At 45.1% G+C, this 26,884-nt stretch overlaps 1 protein-coding gene across 3 annotated transcripts in view; it reads left to right on the top strand.

Annotated features, from left to right (window-relative positions):
• EML3 (EMAP like 3) overlaps nt 1-26,884 on the top strand; it is a 192,620-nt gene that overhangs the window by 119,569 nt on the left and 46,167 nt on the right. For all 3 annotated transcript variants that reach the window (XM_029614870.1, XM_029614868.1, XM_029614869.1), the window contains exons 6-10: nt 1,448-1,476; nt 1,665-1,700; nt 2,289-2,412; nt 3,306-3,455; nt 16,303-16,372. In XM_029614870.1, coding sequence (XP_029470730.1) covers nt 1,448-1,476; nt 1,665-1,700; nt 2,289-2,412; nt 3,306-3,455; nt 16,303-16,372 — 409 coding nt within the window. The remainder of the gene's footprint in view (nt 1-1,447; nt 1,477-1,664; nt 1,701-2,288; nt 2,413-3,305; nt 3,456-16,302; nt 16,373-26,884) is intronic.

Consider the following 26,884-nt stretch of genomic DNA (forward strand, 5'->3'; position numbering starts at 1 on the left):
TTAGCATCTACCCAAAGGTAGGCATTAATTTCTGCCGGCGCCGGGGAAGTGCACAGAAAAGCAGTAAAAACTGCTTTTCTGTGCACCCTCCGACTTGATATCATGGCGATATTAAGTCGGAGGTCCCAAAAGTAAAAAATAATTAAAAATTTAAAAAAAAAAAAATTTAAATCAGCCCGCGGTTCGCGGGTTGAAAACCGGACGCTCAATTATGCCGGCGTCCGGTTTCTGAACCCGTGGCTGTCATCAGGTTTGAGAACCGACCCTGGCAAAATTGAGCGTCGGCTGTCAAACTCGTTGACAGCCGACGCTCCTGTCAAAAAAGAGGCGCTACGGACGCGTTAGTGTCCCTAGCACCTCTTTTTACCGCAGGCCCTCATTTGAATACTAAATCACATGCACAGGAGAGCGGGCGCTCGCCCGCTTTCCCGCAACATTTACTATATTGGCCTGTGAGGAAGGTAAGGGAAACTAAGAAGGGAACAAATGAAACATGAGAAAATAATTACTGGGGAAAGCAGAGTTGCTTACCTGTAACAGGTGTTCTCCTAGGACAGCAGGATGTTAGTCCTCAACACATGGATGACATCATCGGATGGAGCCCGGCACGGAACTTTGATCTCAAAGAATCTAGAACTTTCAAACATGCCCTACTGAGCATGTGCAGCTGTAGTCATCACTAGAGATGTGCTTCGGCCAAACGTTTCGGTTCGGCCTTCGTTATCGGCCCTCTGCGGGAAATTTCGTTTTCCCGCAGTTCGGGTCGATTTTTTTCGGCTGCCCCGAACAAAAAAAAAAATTACCTACAACCTCCCCACCCTCCCGACCCCCAGCCCCCCCAAAACTGCCAAAAATCGCTCCCGGGACCCCCACTGGACCTGGTGGTCCAGTGGGGGTCCCGGGAGCGATCTCCCCCTCTCGGGCCGTTGGCTGCCACTAATCAAAATGGCGCCGGTGGCTCTTTGCCCTTACCATGTGACAGGGGCTACTGGTGCCATTGGTCGGCCCTTGTCACATGGTAGGAGCAATGGATGGGTGGGCTGATGTCACCCTTGTGTGAGGACTGCCATCCTGCTTGTCCTCAGAGAAGGGAGAAAACCTTTCAGTGGCTGCACTGCTCTCCTCCAGGTGCCTGTCCACACAGTTGTCTCTGCTGCCCAAGAAGGTGTCCAAGAAAAAATAAAGAAAAACTTACCTTGTCTTTCCTTGGAGCAGCAGGAGACAAATTCAGCCGCTGAGCGGCTCCTGGAGGGAAGCAGATGCAAGCCGAAGAGGAGGGAGAGAGGGAAGGGAGAACCAGCTGACTGATCTGCTTCTAAAAAAAAGTTATTGTTATTGGTGCTGCTAGAAGTAGGAGGGAAGAGGTGGTAGTGGTAAGGGAACATTGAGCAGTGATTATGTGCAGGTTTCATACTTTTCTCTCTAAAATCTGTCTCTGTCCTTACAGCCGAGTGAAGGACCTTGTAACCAGCCCAGGTGAGACTCCTAAGATTTCATGTATTTTGGTGGTGCACTGTAGAGATATCCAGAAGTGGATTAGAATGGTGTTTATTTTGGTGCATAGGTGTGTGTGCAAGATGAGTTGTGTGCACATAGCACACATCTGTTGTATAAGTGCAGTCTATTTCATAATGCCCGTTTCTACTGTGTTTGTTTTATTTTAGGATCAGCAGCTCCTCGGCGAGGTGCCTACAACCTTGGTAAGGATGCTGCGTGCGAAGGCCGTTCTTTTTTACTCAACGCACAATTAAACTCTGGAATTTGTTGCCAGAGGATGTGGTTAGTGCAGTTAGTATAGCTGTGTTTAAAAATGGATTGGATAAGTTCTTGGAGGAGAAGTCCATTACCTGCTATTAAGTTCACTTAGAGAATAGCCACTGCCATTAGCAATGGTTACATGGAATAGACTTAGTTTTTGGGTACTTGCCAGGTTCTTGTGGCCTGGTTTGGCCTCTGTTGGAAACAGGATGCTGGGCTTGATGGACCCTTGGTCTGACCCAGTATGGCATTTTCTTATGTTCTTATGTCTGTCTCGTCCTGCCGGGACGGGTGCCCTCAAAGCACCATAGGCAGCCCGGGCACAAACTGCTGCCATGTCTGACGCTGCCCGAAAGGAAGCGGAGAGAGTGGTGGTGCTTGAGCTGGGACAGAAGCAGGGGTTTTTTTTTGTGTTTGCGCCTAGAATTTGCTGTGCTGGGACCCTACATGGACAGGCGTGCAGCGTGGCAAGGGGAGGGGGCAGTGTTCGGCGCACGGTCTGAGGGTGATCCCTGCTTTCTCGTTCACAGAAGGATTATCCATTAAGATGTTTCTGAGGGGCCGCCCGATCACCATGTACATCCCGTCCAACATCCAGAACTATGAGGATTTGCGAATGGAGCTTCCGTCTGAAAAACTGCAGCTGGAGTGGGTGTATCCTTGCATGGCACCAAACAGGCCTGCTTTTCCCTTTCTCTCCTGCTCCAATGTTGTAGGTGGCTGTATCCTTGCACTACACTGACCAGGGTCCTCACTGCCCCCTCCTCCCTTCGTTGTTCTGCCTGCAGTGGCACGAGAAAGCATCATCCGACAGCTTGGTTTCCTCTATGTCCCCCCCCCCCCCCCACCCGTTTTTCTCTCTCGGCGTACAGTCCCCCTTTATCTGTATCTCTCTTCTGTACCTCGTAACAAAACATTCAGATTGTGTATTTGATTGCTGTAGGGTGTTTTAGCTATGATTCTTTTCATTTTGCTTTGATGTTTTGTGATGAGAGGCGAGTAATCACATGTTAATAAATGAAATAAATAAATATTAGTAATCAGCCTCTCTCATAAAATGACCCAAAGCGGTTGAAAACATATCCTGTTCCGTCAGTATGTCTAGTTTGTCTCTCTGTCGTCTTTTACCTCTCGCTGACCCCCTTTCTCTGCTTCTCTCCCTTTCTCCTTTTCCAGTTATGCCACATACCTGCTTGTGCTGGTCCCTGGGCAAGTTGTCACGTAAGAGCTACAAGAGTTTGTGTTGAGATTTTCCCACCCCGATGCTCTGGGCAGATGTTTGCAAAAGTATTGTTCTCTCATTCAGGAGTTACTAGAGAACCCGCTTGATGACTTGTTTCTCATCGTGCTTCCTCTTTACCTCATTCCTTTGGCCATGCCTTCACAGCTTCTTACTAGTGCTGACTCTCAGGCTGGGGTGGAGGCTGCTTGCTACCTGCATGCCCCCCGGGAGACCTGGACACTTCGCGTCGCCTGTCCGTCCAGGGCCCCGCTCGCGTCCCTGAACCCCCAGAAATGCTTTCCCTGACTCTTGTGCACCCTCCCAGCTATGGGTACCGGGGCCGGGACTGCCGCAGTAACCTCTACCTGCTGGGCTCCGGGGAGGTGGTGTACTTCATCGCTTGCGTGGTGGTCCTGTACCACATTCAGCAGAAAACCCAGCGTCACTACCTCCGGCACACAGACTGCGTCCGCTGGTGAGTACCGGAGAATGGGGGCAACCTGCCCCAGGGGCTGGCGCGCCCCGGCGCCCACAGTTGAAAACTTCTTAGTTGTAGGGTTCAAGTAGCTGTATTAGTTCTGGAGGAAACTGGCTTCTTTCCAGGCCCCTTTACTGGGGCAATTTAGGAACCATCCATAGATAATGTTGTACTGGGCCTTTCAGGGCCACACAAGCTCTTCTTCAAATGTGCTGGGGTCCTGTGGTCTCCAAGGTTTATGTAGTAAAACATTGGTAGATAGTTCATGTGTTAGTCAAAATAGAAGCCTGCCGTAGCCTGTAAAGAGGGCATGCCTTCTTGATTCTGAGTAAAAGACCTAATGTGATGCTTGTTTTTAAGTACTGGAAATGTCAGTTTAGGGGGTCAGTTGGGTTTGACTGGGGTAATATGGAAAACGGACTTTTCTGCATAGCAAGGTTCTGGCTAGGACGTGCCACACGGCCTACTGGATCATGTGATAAGCATAAGGAACACACTAAATGATGGCGGATAGACCAAAATGGCCCATCCAGTCTGCCTAGTTGAGACTGGTAGATTTTGAGTAGATGCATATATAAAGTCCCATATGAAGTCCAACACCAGCAACCTCTCTCCCATATCTTTTACCTGATCCCTCACCCCTTTTTCTACCTTCCATATCCATCCTAACCATGTCCAAAATCCATAAGAGTAATGGCCTCCATCACTCCTGCAAGGGAAGCCATTTCAGGCCTTGCCATCTTCAACTTTGATTCTTACAAGAGCAATAAGAACATAAGAACATAAGAAAATGCCATACTGGGTCAGACCAAGGGTCCATCAAGCCCAGCATCCTGTTTCCAACAGTGGCCAATCCAGGTCATAGGAACCTGGCAAGGCTGGACTACAGTAACTCTTTTTGTGGGCCTGCCAAAAAATAGAATAAAAAACTCCAAAGGATTCAGAATATGCTGTCCATCTACTTTTAAGTCTACCTGCCTCATATAAAGGCTCTTCAGGTTTTACAACATGCAGCAGCACGGATTATGTTGGGAATAGGCCTCTGTTGGAAACAGGATGCTGGGCTTGATGGACCCTTGGTCTGACCCAGTATGGCATGTTCTTATGTTCTTATATAACTCCTGCGATGAAGAATCTGCATTGGCTACCAATTCAATTAGGATGTCAGTTCAAAATGCTAGTTACAGTTCATAAATTGTTTGTTAATCAGCCTTGTGCTTTAAAGGAAGTAATAAAGGAATATGCACCTTCTAGGATGTTGAGATCACAGCATTCAGGATTTTTCTTATGCTCCTGTTTTATGGAAATTCTAGGTCAGTAGAATTACGAAGGGAACCTGAGATTAGAGATTTTGGAACGAAATCAAGGGGGAAGATTTTAAAAGGTCCGCGTGCGCGTCCGTGCGTGCGTGCGGTTCCCGGCACGCACGCACGGACGCGGCTATTTTATATCATGCGCGTGTCGGCGCGCGCTCGTTATGAAATGCGATTCCCGCGCACGCGTGCGCCGGATTCTAATGTCCGCACGTGCAGGCAGGTGGCTTCCGCGCGCAGGGGAGGGGGATTTTAAAAGAATCGCGCGGCGAGGCAGTTGGCCTTTGCCCGGTTCCCTCCCAGTCCGCTCCTTTATTGGCTTCCGGTGAAGTTTGTCTGCAAGTTTAAAATGATCTCTTTAATCTTCAGAGCTCTCTCTTGTAATGGGCCACACTCCTTACCCTTCTGCTTGAAGATAGCGTCATTTTATCCATTACTGAAAAAAAAATCTACTTCTGTTGTGTGCTCTCTTTTCTTTAAAAAAATTATTGAATCAGCTGTCCCATCCCAGATATCATTGAATAGCATGCATTATTAAATCAGCAACAATACAGATTTAGAAACAATTTACTACTGAGACGCTGCTTATTTCAAGTTTAGATAACCAGAGAGGAGCATTTCCCATCAGTCCTATGAAAACAATTATAATAATCCATCCCAGTGAGAATAAGGGGCGAGAGTACTGTACGAAAGGGCTAACCAGAGGTTTTATCAACGGCGTACGCACAGTTTAGAAAATGAAGCCTTCACCACAGTCTTTATATGGGCACAGATAGATAAATCAGCCTCCAGGATGACACCCAAATTACTCATCTTTGCTGAAAAAGGAATCTTGCAGCCCGCAAAGACAAAGGCAGTAGGAGAATTGCTAGGGGGAAATGTACTTAAAATAATCACCTCGGTTTTGTCAATGTCAAGTGCTAGATGATTAGGCACCAGGCCGATGGAAACAGACTCAGCACCTGCTGACCAGAAGGACAATTTTGGCATTAAAAAACTGGATGTCATCGGCCTACAGTTTGTAATTAAATCTCAAGCTAGAAAGCAATTTATATAATGGGGTCACATAAATGACCCTTGAGGGGCACCAATGGTTACTATATACCAGGAGGATACAGAAGAGGCAATTTTGACTTTCTGAATTCGACCAGTTAGGAAGAGAACAACCTTAATATAATGCCTGACACCCCAGACAAGAAAGAGGGATTTGGTGGTTCAGACTGTCAAAGGCAGTGGAGAGGTCAAGAAGAACCGTAACATAGTTTGCATTGCTATCAAACCCATGTCTAATCATGTCTACACGAATGATCTCAGAACTAAATAGTTTTCGGAACTTAAAGTGATGTTGGTCTAGAATTGCATGATCTTCTATAAAGTCATTCAACTGGCTCATCACAACTGTTTCAATGGCTTTTGAAAGGAAAGCCAAAGATGAAATGGGATAGAAGTTAGCTTGAATGGGGGGGTGGGGGTGAAGGAGGGGTCCAAGGATGGTTTTTTAAGAATTGGACGGATGGATACTTGCTTTAGTAGTCAGCAAGGACTGTCTAGCACAGGGTTTCCCAACCAGGGAGCCTTCAGATATGACCATAAGTGCCACAGAAAAGTCACCACTATCTGATGCTCAATCCGGGCCAGCACCTGGACTCTCCTCTCAGCACTTTGCAGCATCAAGAGACACCAAGAGCGGCTCTTAAACATGTAGGAGCTCCTTTCCGAGAACATGCATTTCCTATGCTGCTGTGTGTCATTGTGCATGTCCTTCTTCCTAGCTACAGCATGAGCCCCGGAGTGTGGTAATTACTGGCAGCTTGCAGGGCACAGATAGCCGGGACCCGCTTGTGCAACACATACATAGCACCTCCCCATTTTCCCTGTCTTGAGTCCTTTCAGCCTCTGTCTTATCTCCAGGCTGACTGAGATAGGGAGATCATACACTGAACATTGGATGTAACTCACTTGGAGTACTGGGAGTAGCAGCAGTGAAGAAGCTTTACAGCCACATACGGCAGCCAAGATACCTAATTGAGCCGGCTGCCTGCATCAGACCAACTTATTTATTTATTTATAACATTTATAGCCCGCTCATGTCCTAATGTTCCAGTGGGTTAAAATAAAAACATTCAGAGTAATATATGAAACATAACAAACTAAAACAGTATACATAAAACCCAACCCAAACGAAATATCACCACAAAAACTAAAAAGACCAATAAATATTATATTGACAGCAACAACAAGTCTATACTGAAAACATCACAAATGAAATCAGTTTCATCAGCTGTACCATAGTCTAGGATTAAATCATGTTTCAAAATGCAGATGGTGATCCTTATGCTTTAGGAAACAACCTCTTTCGTCACCTACACTTGTATATAGAGGGAGCTGGTCCAACAGGATGGGTTCATGTGTGTCTTTGTCTCCTCTCACCATTTTCTGTTCAAATTTGGAAGATAGACTGGTGGGGCTTTCATTATTTCCCTAGCCCTTCTATTGGCCATATGAGTCTTCTTCATGTCTACACTACGAGCTCCATGGGGCTGGTGTGCCACACAACATTTTTATTCACGTTAGGGTCTTGGTGCTCTTGCGGTAGAATAGCATTTGGGGAAAAGGTGTAGTTAAAATAACGTGGCTGACAAATTTCTGTCAGTCATGCTACTTATTTATATAGTATTAGGTATGCATGAGCTGTCTTGCAAGGATTTGCAAAATTCATGCATGCAAATGCCATGCAGAGCAGCTCATTGTAATAGGTGCTGAGTTTCTGGCCCAAATATCATGTGATATCACTGTGATAGGGCTATATCACGTGATATACAGTGTTTATCGTGTGATATATGTTGTGCTTCGCGGCCGTGGCACCCCACAACCGCGTCCCCCTACCTGACTCACAGCGCCATGAGAGCCCCGGGGGAGGGCTCCAACTCGGGCCGTGCTGCCCGTTGCAGGGGAAGCCGTCCTGCTTCCCCCAGCGGCGTCTCTCCGCACCGGGGAGATTCAAGATGGCCGCCGCCATGGGATCCAAGATGGCCGCCATCAACTCATTTGCATTTAAAGGGACCTGGTCCCTTTAACTTGACTCACCTGTGTCCAATGATCCAGAGTAGAGGAAGTATATAGGGAGGCTTCCTCTGCTCATTCCTTGACTTGGCAACATCTCTTGCGAGTGTTGTTTGAGTCTGCTTGCCTCGGTGAGTTCCTGCTGCTTGCTCCTATTACGTCTTGGTGATTCTCTGGTTCCTGACTTCGGATTGGCTTACGGTGATTCTCTGGTTCCTGACTTCGGATTGGCTTACGGTGATTCTCTGGTGCACGACTTTTGGACTGGTGAGCGACGACCCTCTGGCACTCGACCTAGGACTCCTTCAAGACTCCGTCTCCAAGGGCCCACCTAAGTCCCAGCGGCCCGGGTCCCTACGGGCTCCTCCTGGGGGGACCGCGGGCTTCCAGGGCGAAGCTCCAGTTGGCCTTTGCACCATTGCTCTGACCTCCCTAGGTCCACCTAAGTCCCAGCGGTCGGGTCCCTACGGGCTCCTCCCGGGGGGACCGCAGACCACCAGTGGTGAAGACTCAGCGCCTCATCTCGTCTCTTCATTGCCTCCGTATTCGTCTCAGCCTCCCGTGCCAAGGGTCAGCTGGTCCCGCCTCCTGTTCTGCCTCGCCACCCGACAAGAGACCCTACGGACCCTCTGAAAGGTATACCATCCTCTTGTCGGCCAAGGGTCCACAAGCCTGAGCATAACAATATATGCTGCTTAACGCCCGTTATAGCCTTATTGTGGCTTGATGAATCTTAAGATTAGTGAGGAATTCACTGGATGTCCCCATGTAAAGCTTTAAGCAGTACAACTGGCCATGATTTTAGAGGGTAGGATGAAGCATTCAGATTAATGATTTGGATGACTTCCTCATTTTTTGCCAAGGAAAACACATCCCACCCTCATTACCTCACCCCCGGGCAGGTGATTAGATGGAATAATTTGCATGGGGAATCTGCTACATATGCTGAAAACCTTTAGCAGCAAGGAACTTAGCAAATTCCTCACAGCACTTTGGATCTGAGTCATTGTTCTGGGCAGAACACAATCTCTCCTCATTTGCAGTAAAGTGTTTCTCGGTTTGAAAAAGCTCACGAGGGCCGTTACAGCTGTCTGAATTTTTGAGGAGTAGTAACCCTTCTTAGCCTTGTTGGTCATGTTCTTATATCTTCTAATGATGGTCAATATTCTTCCAACTGTGTAAGGGATTTGGCCTTATGCCAGCGATGCTCTGAATGGTGCAAAGACTACTTGGCCTCTTTTAAAGCAGAGATAAACCAGGAAGTGCAGTTCCTGCACTACAGGTGAAATATGTGATGGTTGTAGGCTGCCCTGGAAATAAGCGGGCTAGTGTCAGGAGTGCAAAATCCAGGTTGCTGATGGTGCAAGTCTTCCACCTATGCCAGTCGTCTTCCCTTTGGGATAAGCCCTGCAGAACTGGCAGCCAGTGAAGCATGATAAACTGTGGTAGCCCCCCCCCCCCCCCCAATATGAACGAGGAGCGAAAGACGTGGAGCAGAGCAAGAAGTTGGACAAACTAGGAATCCAAAGATTTCAGGCAGGAGCACTGATTGCAGAATCTTTTGGAGTTAGGAACAGAGCCAAAAATGACAGGAGTTAGGTGGCACCTTATAGACTAACCCGTTTATTGAAGCATGAGCTTTCGAGGACAGTGGCCACCTCATCAGTTGCAGATGTGGACTCTGTCCTCAAAAGCTCATGCTTCAATAAATCGGTTAGGCTATAAGGTGCCACCCAAACTCTTGTCATTTCTTGCTACACCAGACTAACACAACTATCCCTCTGAGGAACGGAGCCAGAGTACAAGGACTGGAAGGTAGGACCAAGCCTCAACTGACTGACAAAATTGCCTCAGTTTAAATACAAGACTATACAGGAAACAAGATGGCCACCGAGAGAAAGCGAGGGGCACTGGGGTGGGAGGACTGGATAGATAGTCCAAGCCATTCATAGCACCACCTGCAGACCAGTGGAGAATTTGAAAATGGATCCTTATAAAATGACCTCATAGGGACAAGATCGTCAACAAGATCGGTCCAGATTCAGGGTGAAATCACTAAGGTCAATAATGGATTTTAAGATTATGCTCGGGCAGGAGCTTGATTTCAAGAGATTAGTTGTTCAACAGATGACCAGATGGGCAATAAATTAAGCAAATATTGACGTATAAAGAGGACAACAATATTTCATAAGATGAAACTGAATTGAGAGTCACAGGAGACAAATTTAACACATGCTTAAAGATGATTAAAAGGCCTCTTCTGGAGTCACATGATGACCTAATGGTGAGAAGAAGTCCATGGAGGAGCTCCTAACAGATCCCACATATAGTGCAGTGTACTTTTGTTTTTTCTTTATATTGACCCTGCTGGAAGCTGTATTAACCTCCCCATCTTGATAACTTTCGTCCAGAGTTCTCTACAAAAGTAAGAAAGACTCTGGGAGATAAGGCTGGGAGTGCTGGTGAGAATCCAATGCATGAACCCACCTTTCCAGCAGACCTCATGAAAGATATATCACCGGAGGTGTTGAAATCTGTCCCAAAATAAGTCACGGCAGTGCTGGAAGATAGACTTTCAAAGATGCGTCATAGTTGATATTATATTGAAATCATCTGCTCAGTGTGAATATTAGGATTTATTAGGAAGAGAATGGCAAATAAAATGGAGGATGTCATTTCTTTATCCTTTTCCATCTCTATATTTCTTACATTCAATTGTAAATTATTTACTACTTCTATCACAGGATTTACTTGTGCTATTACAGAATTTTGTAAATTCACTATAGCTTCCATTATTACATCCAGTGTAACTACATCAGGTTTACTTATCTGGGGAACACATAGTTTGGACAAATGAACAAGATTGTCCGTCTTTACTTGATCCTGGAGTAAACCCCCTTGTTCCACATTCAGTGAGGTGGTCTGTCCTACACGGAAAGAAAGAATTAGAAAAAGTTAAAGGAGATTTAGTTAGTACTAAATTGGTACAAGAAGTAATGATAAAAGAAAATCAAATATTGCAAATGAAATTGGAGAATCTAGAAAACACTAATAGAAAGAGAAATCTCCGTTTTGTAAACTTTCCTATGCTGCCACACATATCACCTAAAGAGATGTTTAAAAAATATGTATTAGAAATATTAAAAATACCAGAAAATGCAGTACCTCCACTAGCTAAGAGTTATTACATTCCAGTGTACAAAAAAGGAATACAACAAGAAGAACAGCAGGGAGCACAAGCTATGGACAAGTTAGAAGTTTGTTTGGATGTCTCCAAAATTTTGGAAACATCAGATAGTGAAATGGTACAAAGTGCAACATTATTAACTACTTTTGTTTTTGAGACTGATCGTGATTGGGTGTTCCGTCTATTTTTCAAACATAGGTTAGAAGTATTTTTGACCTTAAAAATAAGAGTTTATCCTGATTTTTCAAAAATGACGCAAAAAAGGAGGCAGCAATTTCTTTTACTTAGGGCAAAGGTTGTCCAAATAGGGGCTAGCTTTAGCCTTAAGTACCCATGTAAGTGTTGTGTTGGATACAAGGGCAAGTCTTTTGTATTTTTTACCCCTCCTCAATTATCAATTTTTTTAAGTGATAAAAAACAAGTGGAAAACCTGGAAGTGGAAACCCCGTAGAGACCATGCGTTCAGTGAGCCCTATAAAGTGTATTGAGTACGTTGCATTGTACAAATTTGATATAATATTATTTTCCTAAATGTTTGTTAATTGACTCCTTATTATTTGAGGACTATAAAAATAGCATTGTGGATGTTTTCATATATGCTTTTTCCTAAAACAAGATTGTTCTTGTGTTTAAGATATGTAAAAATTTGAATAAATATTAAAATAAAAAAAAAAAAAATGGAGGATGTCATAAAGCCTCTGTATTGCTCCATGGTGAGACCGCACCTTGAATACTGTGTACAATTCTGGTCGCCGCATCTCAAAAAAGATATAGTTGCGATGGAGAAGGTACAGAAAAGGACAACCAAAATGATAAAGGGGATGGAATGGCTTCCATTTGAGGAAAGGTTACAGAGGTTAGGGCTGTTCAGCTTGGAGAAGAGACGGCTGAGGGGGGATATGATAGAGATCTACAAAATTATGAAAGGACTTGAATGGGTAAATGTGAAACGGTTATTTACTCTTTCGGATAATGCAAGAACTAGGGGACACTCAATGAAGTCAGCAAGTAGCACATTTAAAATGAATCAGAGAAAATTATTTTTCACTCAATGCACAATTAAGCTCTGGAATTCATTGCCAAAGATGTGGCTAAGGAGTTAATGTAGCTGGGTTTAAAAAAGGTTTGAATAAGTTCCTGGAGGAGAATTCCATAAATTACTATTAAACAATAGAGAATAGTCACTGCTTGTTGCCCACATTAAAAGCATGGGATCTATTTATGTTTGGGTACTTGCCAGATACTTGTGACTTGGATTGGCCCTGTTGGAGATATGATACTAGGCTTGATGGACCCATGGTCTGACCCAGTATGGCATGTCTTATGTTCTTAAAAAGGGTGCTCAGTTGGTTCCACTGGGACCACCTGTACTCCCCAGTGAAGGCTGATGGGTCTTCTCCATGGGGGTACCCGTAGGTGGTTGCCTGCACCACATTTACCAAGAGTAGGCCCAAAGAACTTTGGATCAGTGGATTCTAGATCTGAAAAAGGGAGATCCAATTAAAGAAAGGGAGCTGATATACAAATTATACGAAACAAAAAATGCCAAACATAGAAAGGTGTGAAACTTTAAAGAAATTATTTAAAGTAGCATATAGAGGAAATTTGAAACAACATTCTATTTTAACTTACATACAATGTGTATATATATATTATTAATCTTCCTTATTTTTTAATTTATATGTTTGTTTTTGGGTTGTGTTCCATGTATATTGATTGTTTTGTATTTATGATATAACTTAGGGAGGCAAGACCTGTGCTTGGCTCTCTCTTGTCCCACTCGCAATAAACACAATACAACTTTATGGCTTTACAAAAGGCCACAGTTTATTTATTCTTAACCCGAGCCCTCACAACTCCAGTAACGATAGTAACAATTCAAACAGTACCCCCGCCACCCCCTCCCTCTTTTCCGTTCGCGCCTCTACCACCACGTCCCAGTGGTGAGGCAAACTATCACTCCCCCTTCTTTCTTACCCCGCCTTGTCCCAGCAAGGGTAAGCAGTGGCCTTGAGCTTTAGCTCCCTAGCTCATTGACCATCTTGTGTAGCAGCCCCCCCCCCCCAACTACACGAGATTCACCCCCCCCCCCATGTCCTTTTCAACAATGCAGCATTACAATTACAACTTGGGCTCGGGTTTTCGCCACAAACAAGGATGACCCAGAACGTCCTTGTTCCCCCACTCGGCCCTTTCTTACCCTTACTCTTTCCAATCCTTCCTGCAAGGCATTATTGAATAAATCCGTCCCAACCTCTGACAGGTGGACTCCATCTCCCCTGAACAACCCTTCATTCAAATCCCACGTCCATTCACGTCTTATCCAAAACCCTCCTTGTTTAAGTACCCACCTTCCTATCTGCCTGTTCAACTTATTTACGCCTCGCTTCCGCATGGGCTCATCCTTGCTTTGTAGTCGCACGATTACATCTGACCAACCCACCCAATTGCTGGGCCATAGTACCATGACTCTCGCTAAATCCTTCCTAATCATGGCTACCAAATCCCTGCAAGAGCACTGCCCCACATCATTGCCCCCTAAATGTATCAATAAAATTTGTGGTATCCCCGCAACTTCAACACGCTCCTGCAGGAAGATTAATAACTCTGCCCATCGCATTCACCATTTGCCCAACCATATGATCTACCAACGCATCCTATCCAGGTGTAGATTTTCTCCATATGGTCTTTGCACCGCCCGGCGATGCACCCAATGTATAAAGGAATGGCCCACGACCCCGGCACACCCCTGCTCTCTGAGTACCCCCTTTGGCTCTGTAAGAGAAGAAAGATCCTTTAACACCCCATACCCAACTCTCCCTTTTCCTTGCTTCTTATTTCTGAATGTATGACTTAAACGCTTTTGACCTATATCTACCGATAGTTTGAATCGCCACCTCTGACATGCTGCTTTCCGCCGCCGTTGTGGCAGCCCCTATACGAAAGGAATGCAAACTGTAACGTTCCGCATCCCACCCCAGCCCTCCCACCGCAACTTTCAAGACTTTTGTGAATTGTAAGCTCGTTAACGGAACCCCATCCCTGTGTACCAAGAAGGAACCTGCCACTCTGGGGCGTACCTTCCCAGCCAGGATCAACCTAATGAAATGTCCTTTTCCTTTCTGGTCAGTCTTGGACCTCTGCACACAGATTGTCACCATATCTCCCTGACTTACACTTGATCCACTATTAACCCTACTCCCCCGGTATTGGTCTTGGATCCTGCCACCAATTTGCTAATCCTTGTCACCCCAAAGAAGGCCAATGAAAAGACAACCCTAAATAACAAAACCTCGTAACTGGACCAGCACACAGAGGCTAACTGCTCTGCGATGAAATTAAATCCAAGTATCGGATGGGCCGCCTCTTATCCCCCACTCTCTCCCAATCCCACTGCCATCCCCCTAATACTCTCTTAACCAAAAAGCTCACTGCTGGGTTCCCTCATCCTTTTAGCTTTTGGAAGAATGAAAACCCTGCTATGTGCGCCTTGACCGAGAACAAGGAGTAGCTGTTACTCTTTGCCCACAATAAGATTGTGCAATCCACTCTTCTCGAACCGGTCCTTCTCGCAGGTCCTGTCGACTGCAGGAAGCGCGCCACAACACCTCTTCCCATAACATATGATGCCCAAGTTGCGGGGGCCACAGATTTCTGAATTAATCTCCATTCTTCTTCCGACCGTGCTGCCATAGTTGTTCCGGAAAATGCTTTGCCTTCTCGCTCGCATGCGGTGCTAATTCCCTGAAGACACTCCACTTGAAACGAGAGAGGGCATCAGCCATTACATTTTGAACTCCCGGAACATGTCTAGCTCTGATAGTAATATTCCACTGCAAGCATAGACCTACTAGCTCCTATAGTAGGGCCGATACCTGCAAGCACTTCGCCGTCAGTCGATTAATCACCTGCACAACTCCCAAATTATCAAACCAGAATACCACTCTCTTGTTACTGAGCTTGTCCCCCCAAATCACCAAAGCCACTACCAAAGCTCAAGGTGACTGGAAATCAAAAGTTTTCAGGTATGGGAAGCAAGGTATGTTTCCCTTCTAGTTTGATTATTGAGTGTTTGATGTGTCTGCTATTTTGAAATATTTTATTGCCTTTTGGAAATTTTTAAAACTTTATACATGAATTCTTAGTTATTTTATGCTATTCTATTTGTCATCTTTTTGACAATATTCTTCTTATTAGCATGGCTTATTATGACTGATTTATATTTCTTGATTTTATTGTTTGATTTATGAGGATTGGTGATGTTTCTGTTTTTCCATTACTTCATAATATACAGAGTAGCTTGTTGGAGTTTCCAGCTCAGTTTCTGTCTACACATTTCTGTTTACATTTTATGGTCTCTTTATTCTGTATGTGCTGAGGGTCTGTCTGTGTCCTGCACATGTAAGCGAGGTGAGGTATTCTGCCAGCATGTATAGTTTCTATGTAGGAATTTAGAGCAGACTGGTTTGTTCTGCTTTCCTAATAGGAGGTGTTTTAGGGCCTGGTGTAATATTTGCCTTTTCATAGACAGGGTTGTTCCTGTTTGAGTGCTTGCAGTTAGTACTGTTTTGGTATGGGATTTTTACTATATTGTTGGCTGTCCAAGGGCCAATCCCACCCCTAAGACGCGTTATAATAGTACTATAGGGGTTCCAAGTGTCGTTCTTTGCAGGGTTTTCTGGTCAGCGCCACAGCAGTGCATGTTTTTCCCTACAACAAACTGGTGCTGGCTGCAGAGCCCAGTTGGTATCAATTTTACGTACCGGTAGGTGGGGAAGGAGCACCTGGGGATCATTCCTGCACAATTTAGAAGTTTTGGACCTGTGGAAGGGGTAAAATAGGTTCGGGGAGTGTGTGAACTTTCATAGTTTCGATTGTCAGAGGGAGCAGGGCTTTTTTCGGCGGTGGAAGGGGGATTGGGACAGAGCGTGAGGCGTGACAGTTTCTACTGTGTGCTGAAATGACAGGAGTCGGGTGGCACCTTATAGACTAACCAATTTATTAAAGCACCAGCTTTCGAGGACTGAGTCCACTTGATCAGATGCATTGCATGTTGATTATTGGGGGAAACAACAAAACCTTGGTTTTAAAAAAAACAGAATGGAGGGGAGGGGCCGTGGTAGCAATGTGATCCTCCTTGTAACGTTTTCTTTCCATTTGTCTTTTTTTTCCTCTCTTGTTCCTCTGTCCATCATCAATCCTTGCTTTCTCTTTTTCTCTCTGACCATCTCTCCCCACTCCTCCACTCTCTATCTCTTCCTGCTTTCTCCTCCCTATACAGCTTAGCCGTACATCCAGATAAAGTCCGAGTTGCCACAGGGCAGACTGCTGGTGTTGACAAGGATGGCAAGGTATTGTAAGCCCCAAGATGATTTAATCCAGAATCACACTAGAGTTGGTCTCTGAGGCATTTGTAGAGTAGTATGTGTGGTATGGGCAATCTTTGGGAATCCTGGTGGAGTAGTGGGGTTGGGTGGTTTTTCCAGTCATTGATAGAGCAGTGTGTGTGTTGTGTGTAGGTGAATCTCTTGGGGGACATTGGTGGAGTGATGTGTCTGAATGGGAGATTACTTGGGGATGCTGATGATGTGGATAGGGATTGTATCAGGAACATTGCTAGGCCTGTAGATCTGTATGAGACGTATGTCTGGGACATTGGTGGAGCAGTGTGTGTTATATAAGATAGACTATGTGCTGACTTAGAAGCCATATGAAAAAAAAATATACTAGAGCTGTTCTTTTCTGATTCATATTGTATGGATCTAATAGACTTGGGAAAATGTTGTCAATGTACCATGTGGTTTCAGTTCAAGATGGTTGCCCTTATTCAAAATGGCTGCTAAAAATGTTCCTACTCCTGCATCTGAGGTCAATATCTCAGGAAACAGTGATGACAGAACCTTGAAACAAAACTTTCACGAAAGCTGTGATCTGTGAGAGTATTTTAATGGCACAGAAATGGAAAACCTAGCCATTGTATGAGTTTTAGTTTGAAAATTATTTCCCTTTCTGACAACTATAAGGGCTTGTATTTCACCAAAATATTCTAGTAAATGATTTTTCAAGATATTTCTGTTTTTATTCAAATGGGCGATGAACAACCCCTACACATATTCAGTTAAGCCAGAGTTTTGCACCACATGACATGTTTAAAAAAACGTATAGAGAAACCAAATTATCTTGGTCATTTTGTTAGCTATGCATTTATATGTTAAGTGCATCATTGACTGAATGTGCCACTCCCATTGAACACTGATCCTGCTGTATTTATGCATGCAGCTTGTTACAAGGATGACTTCAATGAACAGAATATTCCTGGAAATATGATAAAAATTTGTGAGACGGGGGAAAGGCATTAAGCTTTTAATGCTTGTTTTTATATTCTAATCTACCACGATCTTGGAATGAATTTTAAATAAATAAATAAGCTGAAAATCACTGAGCTATCTATTCTACCGCTGGTTCAATGGAACCACTTTATCTTTCTCTTCTAACGAATTTCCCGTGTGAAACTCGGATTTGTACTGTGGGCAGTGTTTCCTCCCATCACATTTGCCGTTTGTGCTAGCTGGCGGATTGACTGGCAGGAAACAAGACGTTTCCATTTCACGAGAGACCATGGCAGAGCTTAAGAATCTTGTGGTTGGGAAGAAGAGGTTGATATGTAGATGTCTGGCCCACGTTCAGCAGATAATTCAGGTTCACAATATATCAAGAGCCATTGGTTTGTTTTTTTTTGACACTGGTGTAGCATTGGGGATAGAATTTTTTTCTCAGCCTTTTAGCAAATTGGGCCTACCTGATTTGGGGTTTTGAGCTAAAGTGAGAAGATACCAATACTCTTTCATGAAATGTATAGCAGGGGAGATAGAGTATGTCATTTGCTACTGATTTTACTCACTTTCGCTGCTGAGCTAGGTTCAAGAAAGCTACTCTTAAGTTATAAAAGCACAGTGAATTGCAGTTTCTCAAAGGAGCGGTAACTTTCAAACTGGCGCACGGGTGCACATTGGCATGGGAGCGCCAGCGCACGCCCAAGGATGCGGTGGTTTTATAACTTACGTGCACATATACATGCATGTTATAAAATAGCCTGGACGCACGGACTTGGGAACCTAATTTTAAATAGGCACGTGGCTAGGTGCACAAATCCTGCTTCTGCCACGTCCACCCTATTGCCAGTTTCTCCAGTTCGGACACCAGTACGCCAAGTTAACAGCTAGGTCCTCCAAACCTTCCTGGTTGATTAGCTTACATAGAAACATAGAAATGACGGCAGAAGAAGACCAAACGGCCCATCCAGTCTGCCAGCAAGCTTTCACACTTATTTTTTTTTCTCATACTTATCTGTTACTCTTGGCCCTTATTAGTAACTTTTTGATTCTAGTTACCTTCCACCCCCGCCATTGATGTAGAGAGAAAAATAAATCTTTCTCTCCCAACATGGGGTTTGAACACATAAGCCAGAGATTAAAGGTCTCACACTTTACCATTTGGTCAACGATATACCATCCTCTGGTTTGGCCTCTGTTGGATACAGGATGCTGGGCTTGATGGACCCTTGGTCTGACCCAGCATGGCAATTTCTTATGTTCTTATGTCCACAAATTCTTGAAAACTCAGCACACGTTTCATGACTTGAAAACAGTGGACCCAGCCACCACTTTCACAACTGGATTTGAAACTTGTGTTCCTGGTTCAAGGTCCCTCCCAACGTAGTCATTTAAAACATGGTTCCGTGTCGGAGGACCGTGTTACACGGATTTATCTATTTAATTCATGTATTTATTTATTTGAAATTGTTATCATATATGCAAATGCACTGTTTAAATCCACTATTTTCAAGTCATGAAACGTGTTCTGAACTTGCTAAGAACCTGCGGTCAGTACAGAGCCGACCATCTTTCCTATTTGATTGGATAGAAAGTTTGTCAAGGTCACAAGCTCAGCAAGTTTGTGTCCGGCAGTACCAGCTAAATCGTAAGGCGAAGACACATTTCTCTGTGTAGAAAACAGTAGCAGGTTGCTTCACATGGCTCGGGCCTGCACACACTCCTTTCCAGGGTGATCGGCTTGTCTCTACGCTCTTCTGAGTTTAGGTGCCCCATCATAGAAACATAGAAACTCACAGAAACACTCCCCCCAGTTACCCCAGACCCTGAAAACCCCTCAGCTGTGGCTAGTATTTAATTTTTGTAAACTTGCACCTCATTCCTAGCAGAAATAAACGTGCAGCAGGGGATCTGAGGTGCGCATCCGGGCGAGTCAGTACTTCCACGCACATCTCTTGGCCTCGTCCCAAAACACGCAGGTCCCTCACAGATCACGTCCACACCCTGCCCTTTTGAAAGTGTTTGAGATGTGCGTGCAGCTGGAGATATATGCACATCCAGGCAGCTTTTAAAATAACGGCGGGGTGTGTGCGAGCCTGACTTGTGCGTATATCTCCCAAGTCTAGCACGCGCCGGACCTTTAAAATCAACCTCATATTTAGGTGATGACACAACTGGAGAGATTTGCCATTAGTATCTGGAATCCCAGTGACAACTGTTAAAATTTGGATAAAAACCGGTTAGAGATGTAACGTTTTGGAAATTTTGAATTGAGGAAAAAACGGGAAGAAATGGAAAATTAGGAAATAAATTGTGCTTGAGTAGCAATTCTGAATAATGGCTGGTGAACAAATAGATTTATTAAATATTTTTGCTTGAACAAAAAAGGTAGGGCGGGGGAGGGAGGGGAAGGGAAGGTGGGGTGGGGGGTAGGGAAGTTCCCTCCGAGGCTACTCTGATTTCGGAGCGGCCTGGGAGGGAACGGGGGAAGGCAGCGCGGCTTGGAGCAGGCTCGGCACGTGCAAGGTACACAGTTGTGCACCCCCTTGCGCGCGCCAACCCTGGATTTTATAACATGCGCGTACGTTATAAAATCGGGTGTACATGTGTGCGTGCCGGGTATCGCGCACACCTTTTAAAATCTACCCCTAAGAGTCTTGCTGTGGCATTTTGTAGTAGTTGTAGTTTTTTTGGTAGACAATTAGGTACTCCAAGTAGAAGTGGGTTACAGTAGTCTAGGCTTGAGAAGATGAGGGTATACATCCCAGGATTCTGAAAGAATTAAAAAATGACATTTCAGACCTATTACAAATAATTTGTAACCTACGATTAAAATCATCCGTTGTACCTGAAGGCTGGAAGGTGGCCAGTGTAACCCCGATATTCAAAAAGGGCACCAGAGGTGATCCGTGACACTGATGAGCCTGACTTTAGTGCTGGGAAAGATCATGGTATTATAAAAAATAAAATCACAGACATGGTTTAATAGAACACAGCCAGCATGGATTTACCCAAGGGAAGTCTTGCCTCACAAATCTGCTACATTTTTTTAAAGGGGTGAATAAACATGTGGATAAAGGTGAACCGGTAGATGTGGTATATTTGGATTTTCAGAAGGTGTTTGACCAAGTCCCTGATGAGAGGCTTCTAGAAAAACTAATGGGATAGGAGGCGATGTCCTTTCGTGGATTACAAGCTGGTTAAAAGACAGGAAACAGAGAGTAGGATTAAATGGTCAATTTTCTCGGCGTAAAATGGTAAACAGTGGAGTGCCTCAGGGATCTGTACTTGGACCAGTGCTTTTCAAAATATATATAAATGATCTGGAAAGGAATACGTCGAGTGAGGTAATCAAATTTGCGGATGACACAAAATTATTCAGAGTAGTTAAATCACAAGCAGATTGTGATAAATTGCAGGAAGACCTTGTGAGACTGGAGATTGGACATCCAAATGGCAGATGAAATTTAATGTGGATAAGTGCAAGGTGATGCATATAGGGAAAAATAACCCATGCTATAATTACACTGTTTCGGTCCCGGGCCGTGCCCCGGGATCTTCACTCACCACGCGGCCCAGTCCAGCTGCATGGTGAGTGAAGGTCCCTCCTTGGCCCCTCCTCGGCACCAGGCCTGAGACACCGCTGCCAATCCGCGGCTGGCCCCGCCCCCTAGGCGCACGCGCACTCGCCGGGGCTTCTGATTTAAAGGGGCCAGCGCGGGAAACAAGAGGACAGCCCCTTGCTGATGTCAGACGCTGCCGGGTTATTTAAACCCGGCAGCCACAGCCAGCCAGTGCCTTGCAACGAGGTTCACTCTTCGGAGTAGCTAGTTGTGCTTCCTGGTTCCTGCTTGTTCCTGACGTCTGATTCCTGGCTCCTGACCTTGCTTCGTTCTTCGACTCCGGCTTCAGCTTCCGTCCCTGGTTTCGGGATCCGACATCTGACGTCTGGCTCCGACCTTGGCTTGTTCCTGGACTCCGGCTTCATCTCTCTCCGCTTCCGCAGGTATCCTGTTCTTCACCTGCCCGGAGGTTTCTCCTAAGCCCCAGCGGCTCGGGTCCTCACGGGCTCCTCCCGGGGGAACCACAGGCTTCCAAGGGTGAAGTCTCTCCTGACCTCCTGGGCATCATCTCATCGTTGGATTACCTCGGCAGGCTTCTCGTCTGATTCTTGGTTGCATAGGATCCACCTAAGACCAAGAGGCCCGGGTCCCTACGGGCTCCTCCTGGGGTGACCTCAGGCTTCCAGTGGTGAAGCTCTCTTCGAAGTCTCTCAGCAGCGCCGCCTCCTGGCTGCGACGCCCACTGTGGTTTTCCCACAGTATTACATCTGTCATCTCAGCCGGCCCAAGGGTTCACGATCCTAACATCCTAAGCTTACGAACACCAGAAATAGAGCTCTTTCCATAGCTGGGCCAAAACTCTGGAATGCTCTACCATACTACCTAACCAATATCATCATTAATAAATCTTTCAAAAAAGAATTGAAAACCTGGATCTTCAGCCAGACTTTCAATGATGACTTAAGCAAATTACAATTGTGATGCCTTAAGCCTCCACCTCCTTCTCCCCTCTTCTCTTTTCCGCAGACATTTACCCCTTCCTCCTCCCACTGCATCCCCCTCTATCCCCCTGACCCCTACCTCCCACTCATTCCCGGGGTGAAGGCATGCGCTAAACCTCAGTATATAAAAGCTTCAAATAAATAAATAAATAAATAACATACATGATGTTAGGTTCCATATTAGGAGCTACCACCCAGGAAAAAGATCTAGGCGTCATAGTGGATAATACATTGAAATCGTCGGCTCAGTGTGCTGCAGCAGTCAAAAAAGCAAACAGAATGTTAGGAATTATTAGGAAGGGAATGGTTAATAGAACGGAAAATGTCATAATGCCTCTGTATCGCTCCATGGTGAGACCGCACCTTGAATACTGTGTACAATTCTGGTCACCGCATCTCAAAAAAGATATAGTTGCGATGGAGAAGGTACAGAGAAGGGCTACCAAAATGATAAAGGGGATGGAAAAACTCCCTTTTGAGGAAAGGCTGAAGAGGTTAGGGCTGTTCAGCTTGGAGAAGAGACGGCTGAGGGGGGATATGATAGAGGTCTTTAAGATCATGAGAGGTCTTGAATGAGTAGATTTGAATCGGTTATTTACACTTTCGGATAATAGAAGGACTAGGGGGCACTCCATGAAGTTAGCAAGTAGCACATTTAAGACATCGGAGAAAATTCTTTTTCACTCAATGCACAATAAAGCTCTGGAATTTGTTGCCAGAGGATGTGGTTAGTGCAGTTAGTGTAGCTGGGTTCAAAAAAGGTTTGGATAAGTTCTTGGAGGAGAAGTCCATTAACTGCTATTAATCAAGTTGACTTATTTATTTTTATTTATTTATTTATAGGTTTTTATATACCGAAGTATTGGTGAAGGCCTTCACTCCAGTTTACATTTTTAACAACGAGATACAATAACAATCAAATAGCAACTTTAACATGTAAGACTTAGAAAATAGCCACTGCTATTAATTGCATCAGTAGCATGGGATCTTCTTAGTGTTTGGGTAATTGCCAGGTTCTTGTGGCCTGGTTTTGGCCTCTGTTGGAAACAGGATGCTGGGCTTGATGGACCCTTGGTCTGACCCAGCATGGCAATTTCTTATGTTCTTATTTGGAACTCCCAGAGAGGAGGAGGAGGGGAGTGAGGGGGGAGATGTAGCAGTGAGACTGTTCAGGAAGGAAGAACTGAGAATCCTAATAGTAAAGGTGATGCAACCCTTGAGCCAGCAAGAGTCAGGTAAGGAAAATGAGGAGGAAAAGAGCGTGCAAGGGGTCCCAAAACTGAGAGGAATAAGGAGACCAGAAAAAGCCTTTCCCCTCCAGCCTGCTATAGAGGAGATAATTGAGGGAGAATGGGTCACACCCAATGCAGCCCTAAAAGCAAGATCCTTAATGACCTTCCTCTACCCACTACAACAGGAGGAGGTAGGTAGGATACTTAAAGTCCCAAAGGTAGATGCCTAAGTTGCAACAATGTCAAAAAAGACAACTATACCGGTAGAAGGGGTTGCGTCCTTAAGAGATGCACAGGATAGAAAGGTAGAAGCGTTTTTGAAGAAAGCATTTGAGTCGGCGAGTTTGGGGGCCTTACAAGCAGTGGTATGTGGGGGCTATGTAGCAAGGGCATTGGTCAAATGGCTCCAGCGGCTCCAGGAAGAAACGTTAGGGATAGGAGAAAGCCCAGGGGATAGGATGGCCAGAATAGAGTCAGGGTCGGCCTTTCTGGCAGACACGCTGTATGCTCTCGCTGGAACCTCAGCCAAGCAGATGGCATCGGTGGTGGTGGCAAAGAGGTTTTTGTGGTTAAGATATTGGGCAGCAGATACACCCTTGAAGGCAAGGTTAAGCTTCCTGCCCTTCAAAGGGCATCTCCTCTTTGAGGAAGACTTAGACGCCCTAATGAAGAGCCTGGTAGATTCAAAGCCACGGAGACTCCTGGAGGATAGCCCCAAAGGACCCTTAAGACCCTTTAAACAAAAGATCAAAGAAGTTAGAAGGTTTAGGCGCGTGAGAGTCCCGGGTAGTCGGGATTTAGTCCCCAGCTGAGACAGCTTTTTCAGCAGTCTGGGTTAGAGGTAAAAGCCCTAGAGCTCCTGGGGAGGGCTAAGTGATGGTTGGAGCCCCACCCCGGACCTCCTCCAGTGGGTGGTGGCTTAAAACTATATTTCAAGGCGTGGGCCCGAATCACCAGGGGCAGGTGGGTCCTGGAGGTGATCCGCCTAGGTTACTCACTAGAGTTTGGCTACCACAGATCCAGAATCCTTTTTGGAGTCCCCCTGCAAGTCGCAGGAGGAAAGAGAGGCAATCAGAACAACCCTAGACAAACTGGTGGTACTAGAAGAGATAGTACCAGTTCCGGTCCTAGAGAGAGGGACAGGTTGTTACTCCCTATGCTTTGTAGTACCCAAAACAGAAGGGGGCGTTCTACTCGGTGTTAGACCTGAAAAGGGTGAACAGAGCCCTCAAGGTGAGAGGGTTCAGAATGGAAACATTGAGGTCAGTCATTGGGGCAGTCAGGGCAAATCGCATTGCAGATACCTGAAGTTTGCAGTACTGGGGAACCATTATCAGTTCAAAGCATTGCCATTTGGACCAGCCACAGTACCAAGAATCTTTACGAAGGTGATGGTAGTAGATGATTGGCTGATCAGAGCCAGGTCAGAGGAGGAGAGCAGCGACTTCACAAGGAGAGTGAGGGCGCTCCTCGAGGAGTTAGGGTGGGTAGTAAACGAGGCCAAAAACAGTTTACAAGCCGTCCCAAAGGTTAGTTTACCTGGGGGCCCACTTTATAGGCAGTCTTTCTGGTGGTGATATGCTCAGCCCGAAGGGTCTCAGAGATCCAGGCTTTGTCCTGAAGGGAGCTCTACCTGTCGATTCATAAGGACTGAATGGTTATTTGTCCTGTCCCATCCTTTTTACCTAAGGTGGTGTGAGAATTTCATGCAAATTAAGAGATTGTTTTACCGGCTCTGATGAGGACAGACAGAGGGCAGCCCTCACCCGCTAGACATCCAAAGGATGCTGCTACATTACTTAAAGATCACCAATGAATTTAGGAGGTCAGACAGATTAATTATCTTGTTGGAAGGAGCCAGGCAGTTTCTAAGCCCTCAATCGCACGCTGGATTAGGGAAGCAATAGTGATAGCATCTATTGCGCAGGGGAAACAGGGCAAGAGGCCCTTGTGCACCCACTCTACTAGAGCCGAAGCAACTTCGTGGGTGGACAGTAGGGCAGCAACGCCTCAGGATATTTATAGGGTGGTCGCATGGTCCTCCTGGTGTACTTTCACAAACCATTACAGGCTAGACCTGCAGATAGAAGAGGATCTGAAGTTTAGCAAAATAGTGTTGGGGGCCTCTAAGGCCTCAGCCCACCCAAATTGGTTACTGCTTGATTTCATCCTGCAGATATGGACTGGTCTGCAAGACAAAAAGGAAGGTGAAATTTATACTTACAAGATAATTTCCTTTCCTTTAGTCCTAGCAGACCAGTCCAAGTACCCTCCCAAAAGAAAAAAAAAAGGGGGAGGGAGGTTTAAAAAATACAGAACATCAGTGTAATAGGCTAATACAAGAAGCTACTGAGGGACTTCTCAGGTATCTCAGGATATATAACATGAGTGACATAAGCAAAATAAAAAATGGAAAAAGTTCTCTGCCTCCACTGACTAGCAAGCAGAGGAATCCTGTAGATGTGGACTGGTCTGCTAAGACTAAAGGAAAGGAAATTATCTGGTAAGTATAAATGTCACCATCCATCAAATCTCTCCCAAACTCTCAAAATCCCACCAGAACTTTGCCCACACCATCACGAGCAAAGCACTCTAAGGAGGAATAACTCCATGGACCAGATGATTTTAATATTGGTAAAACCAGAACGGAAGATCTAGCCATAGATATGGGAATCCTATTTAGACTGATTATGTCATACTACAATCTTCAGGTCTAAAAATCAAGCCTAGAGAGTGACTTTCCTGACCAGACCATCACGCCACTCCAGGTTTGGATCCATGTTTGCTTGGTGCTGGAACTTTCTACCATTTAGAAAAGTCTCTATTCGGGAACGATGAGGCCACTGCAGCCTTTTCCTCTGAAGGTGCTTGCTGTTCATGTGTGCCCATCAGCCAAGCCCGTGTTTTCAGGGCTCTTCGTGCTTCATCCAAAGATTTAACTTTATAGGTAGTGCAGCTCACAGTAAAGCTTAACCCGAAGGGGAACAGCTACATCTATCAGACATTTCCTTCCTTCAGAGTGCTGGTTATGTCCCAAAAGTCCTGCTTTCTTGTAGTGTGACTGCGGATAAATCTGCATATAGCTCAGTTTTGAAGGACTCCCATTGAAAGGCCCCAAGAGCCCTGGCTTTCATTGTCAGTTTTTCCTTGCCCGAGAAGTCCAGTGGCAAATTTTGTCTTTTTGGGCCCTAGCGCCCTTTCAATGCGAATTAGTGGGATATCAGCTTCCCCGTTTTCCCCACTGCTCAGGAGTACCCTACTGAGCTTCTATTGGAATTGCCCGACTCAAAGTACAAGCTGAGTTTCGCCAAAAGGCTGCATCAGGGGCTAAAACAATCAAGAACAATAAATATTACCACAAACATGCTCTATAATAAAAATTATTAAACAATCTGCTAAGAAGTATTAAACAATCTGCTAAAAAGTAGATAATTGCTTATCTCTATGTCCCTCTGCCAAAATAATCTACAATCATAATATTCATGTATAACATACATATTTAAATCGTGGATGTGCAACGTAACCCATTCACTCTATTTAAAACTACTAATATTTAACACAAACATTATTTTTTATAAAAAAAATTTCTTTTGGAAAAACTGAAATCATTACCTTTATGCTGTAACCGTATACTCACAGCTACATATATCAGTATATCAATCTGAACATTAGCGGTTTGTTTTTGAAGAACGCTATATAAATGACAACATAGCAGGGCACTCTTCTTAGTTGCAG

The sequence above is a fragment of the Rhinatrema bivittatum genome, chromosome 8, assembly GCF_901001135.1.
Source record: "Rhinatrema bivittatum chromosome 8, aRhiBiv1.1, whole genome shotgun sequence".
Classification (NCBI taxonomy): Eukaryota; Metazoa; Chordata; class Amphibia; order Gymnophiona; family Rhinatrematidae; genus Rhinatrema; species Rhinatrema bivittatum.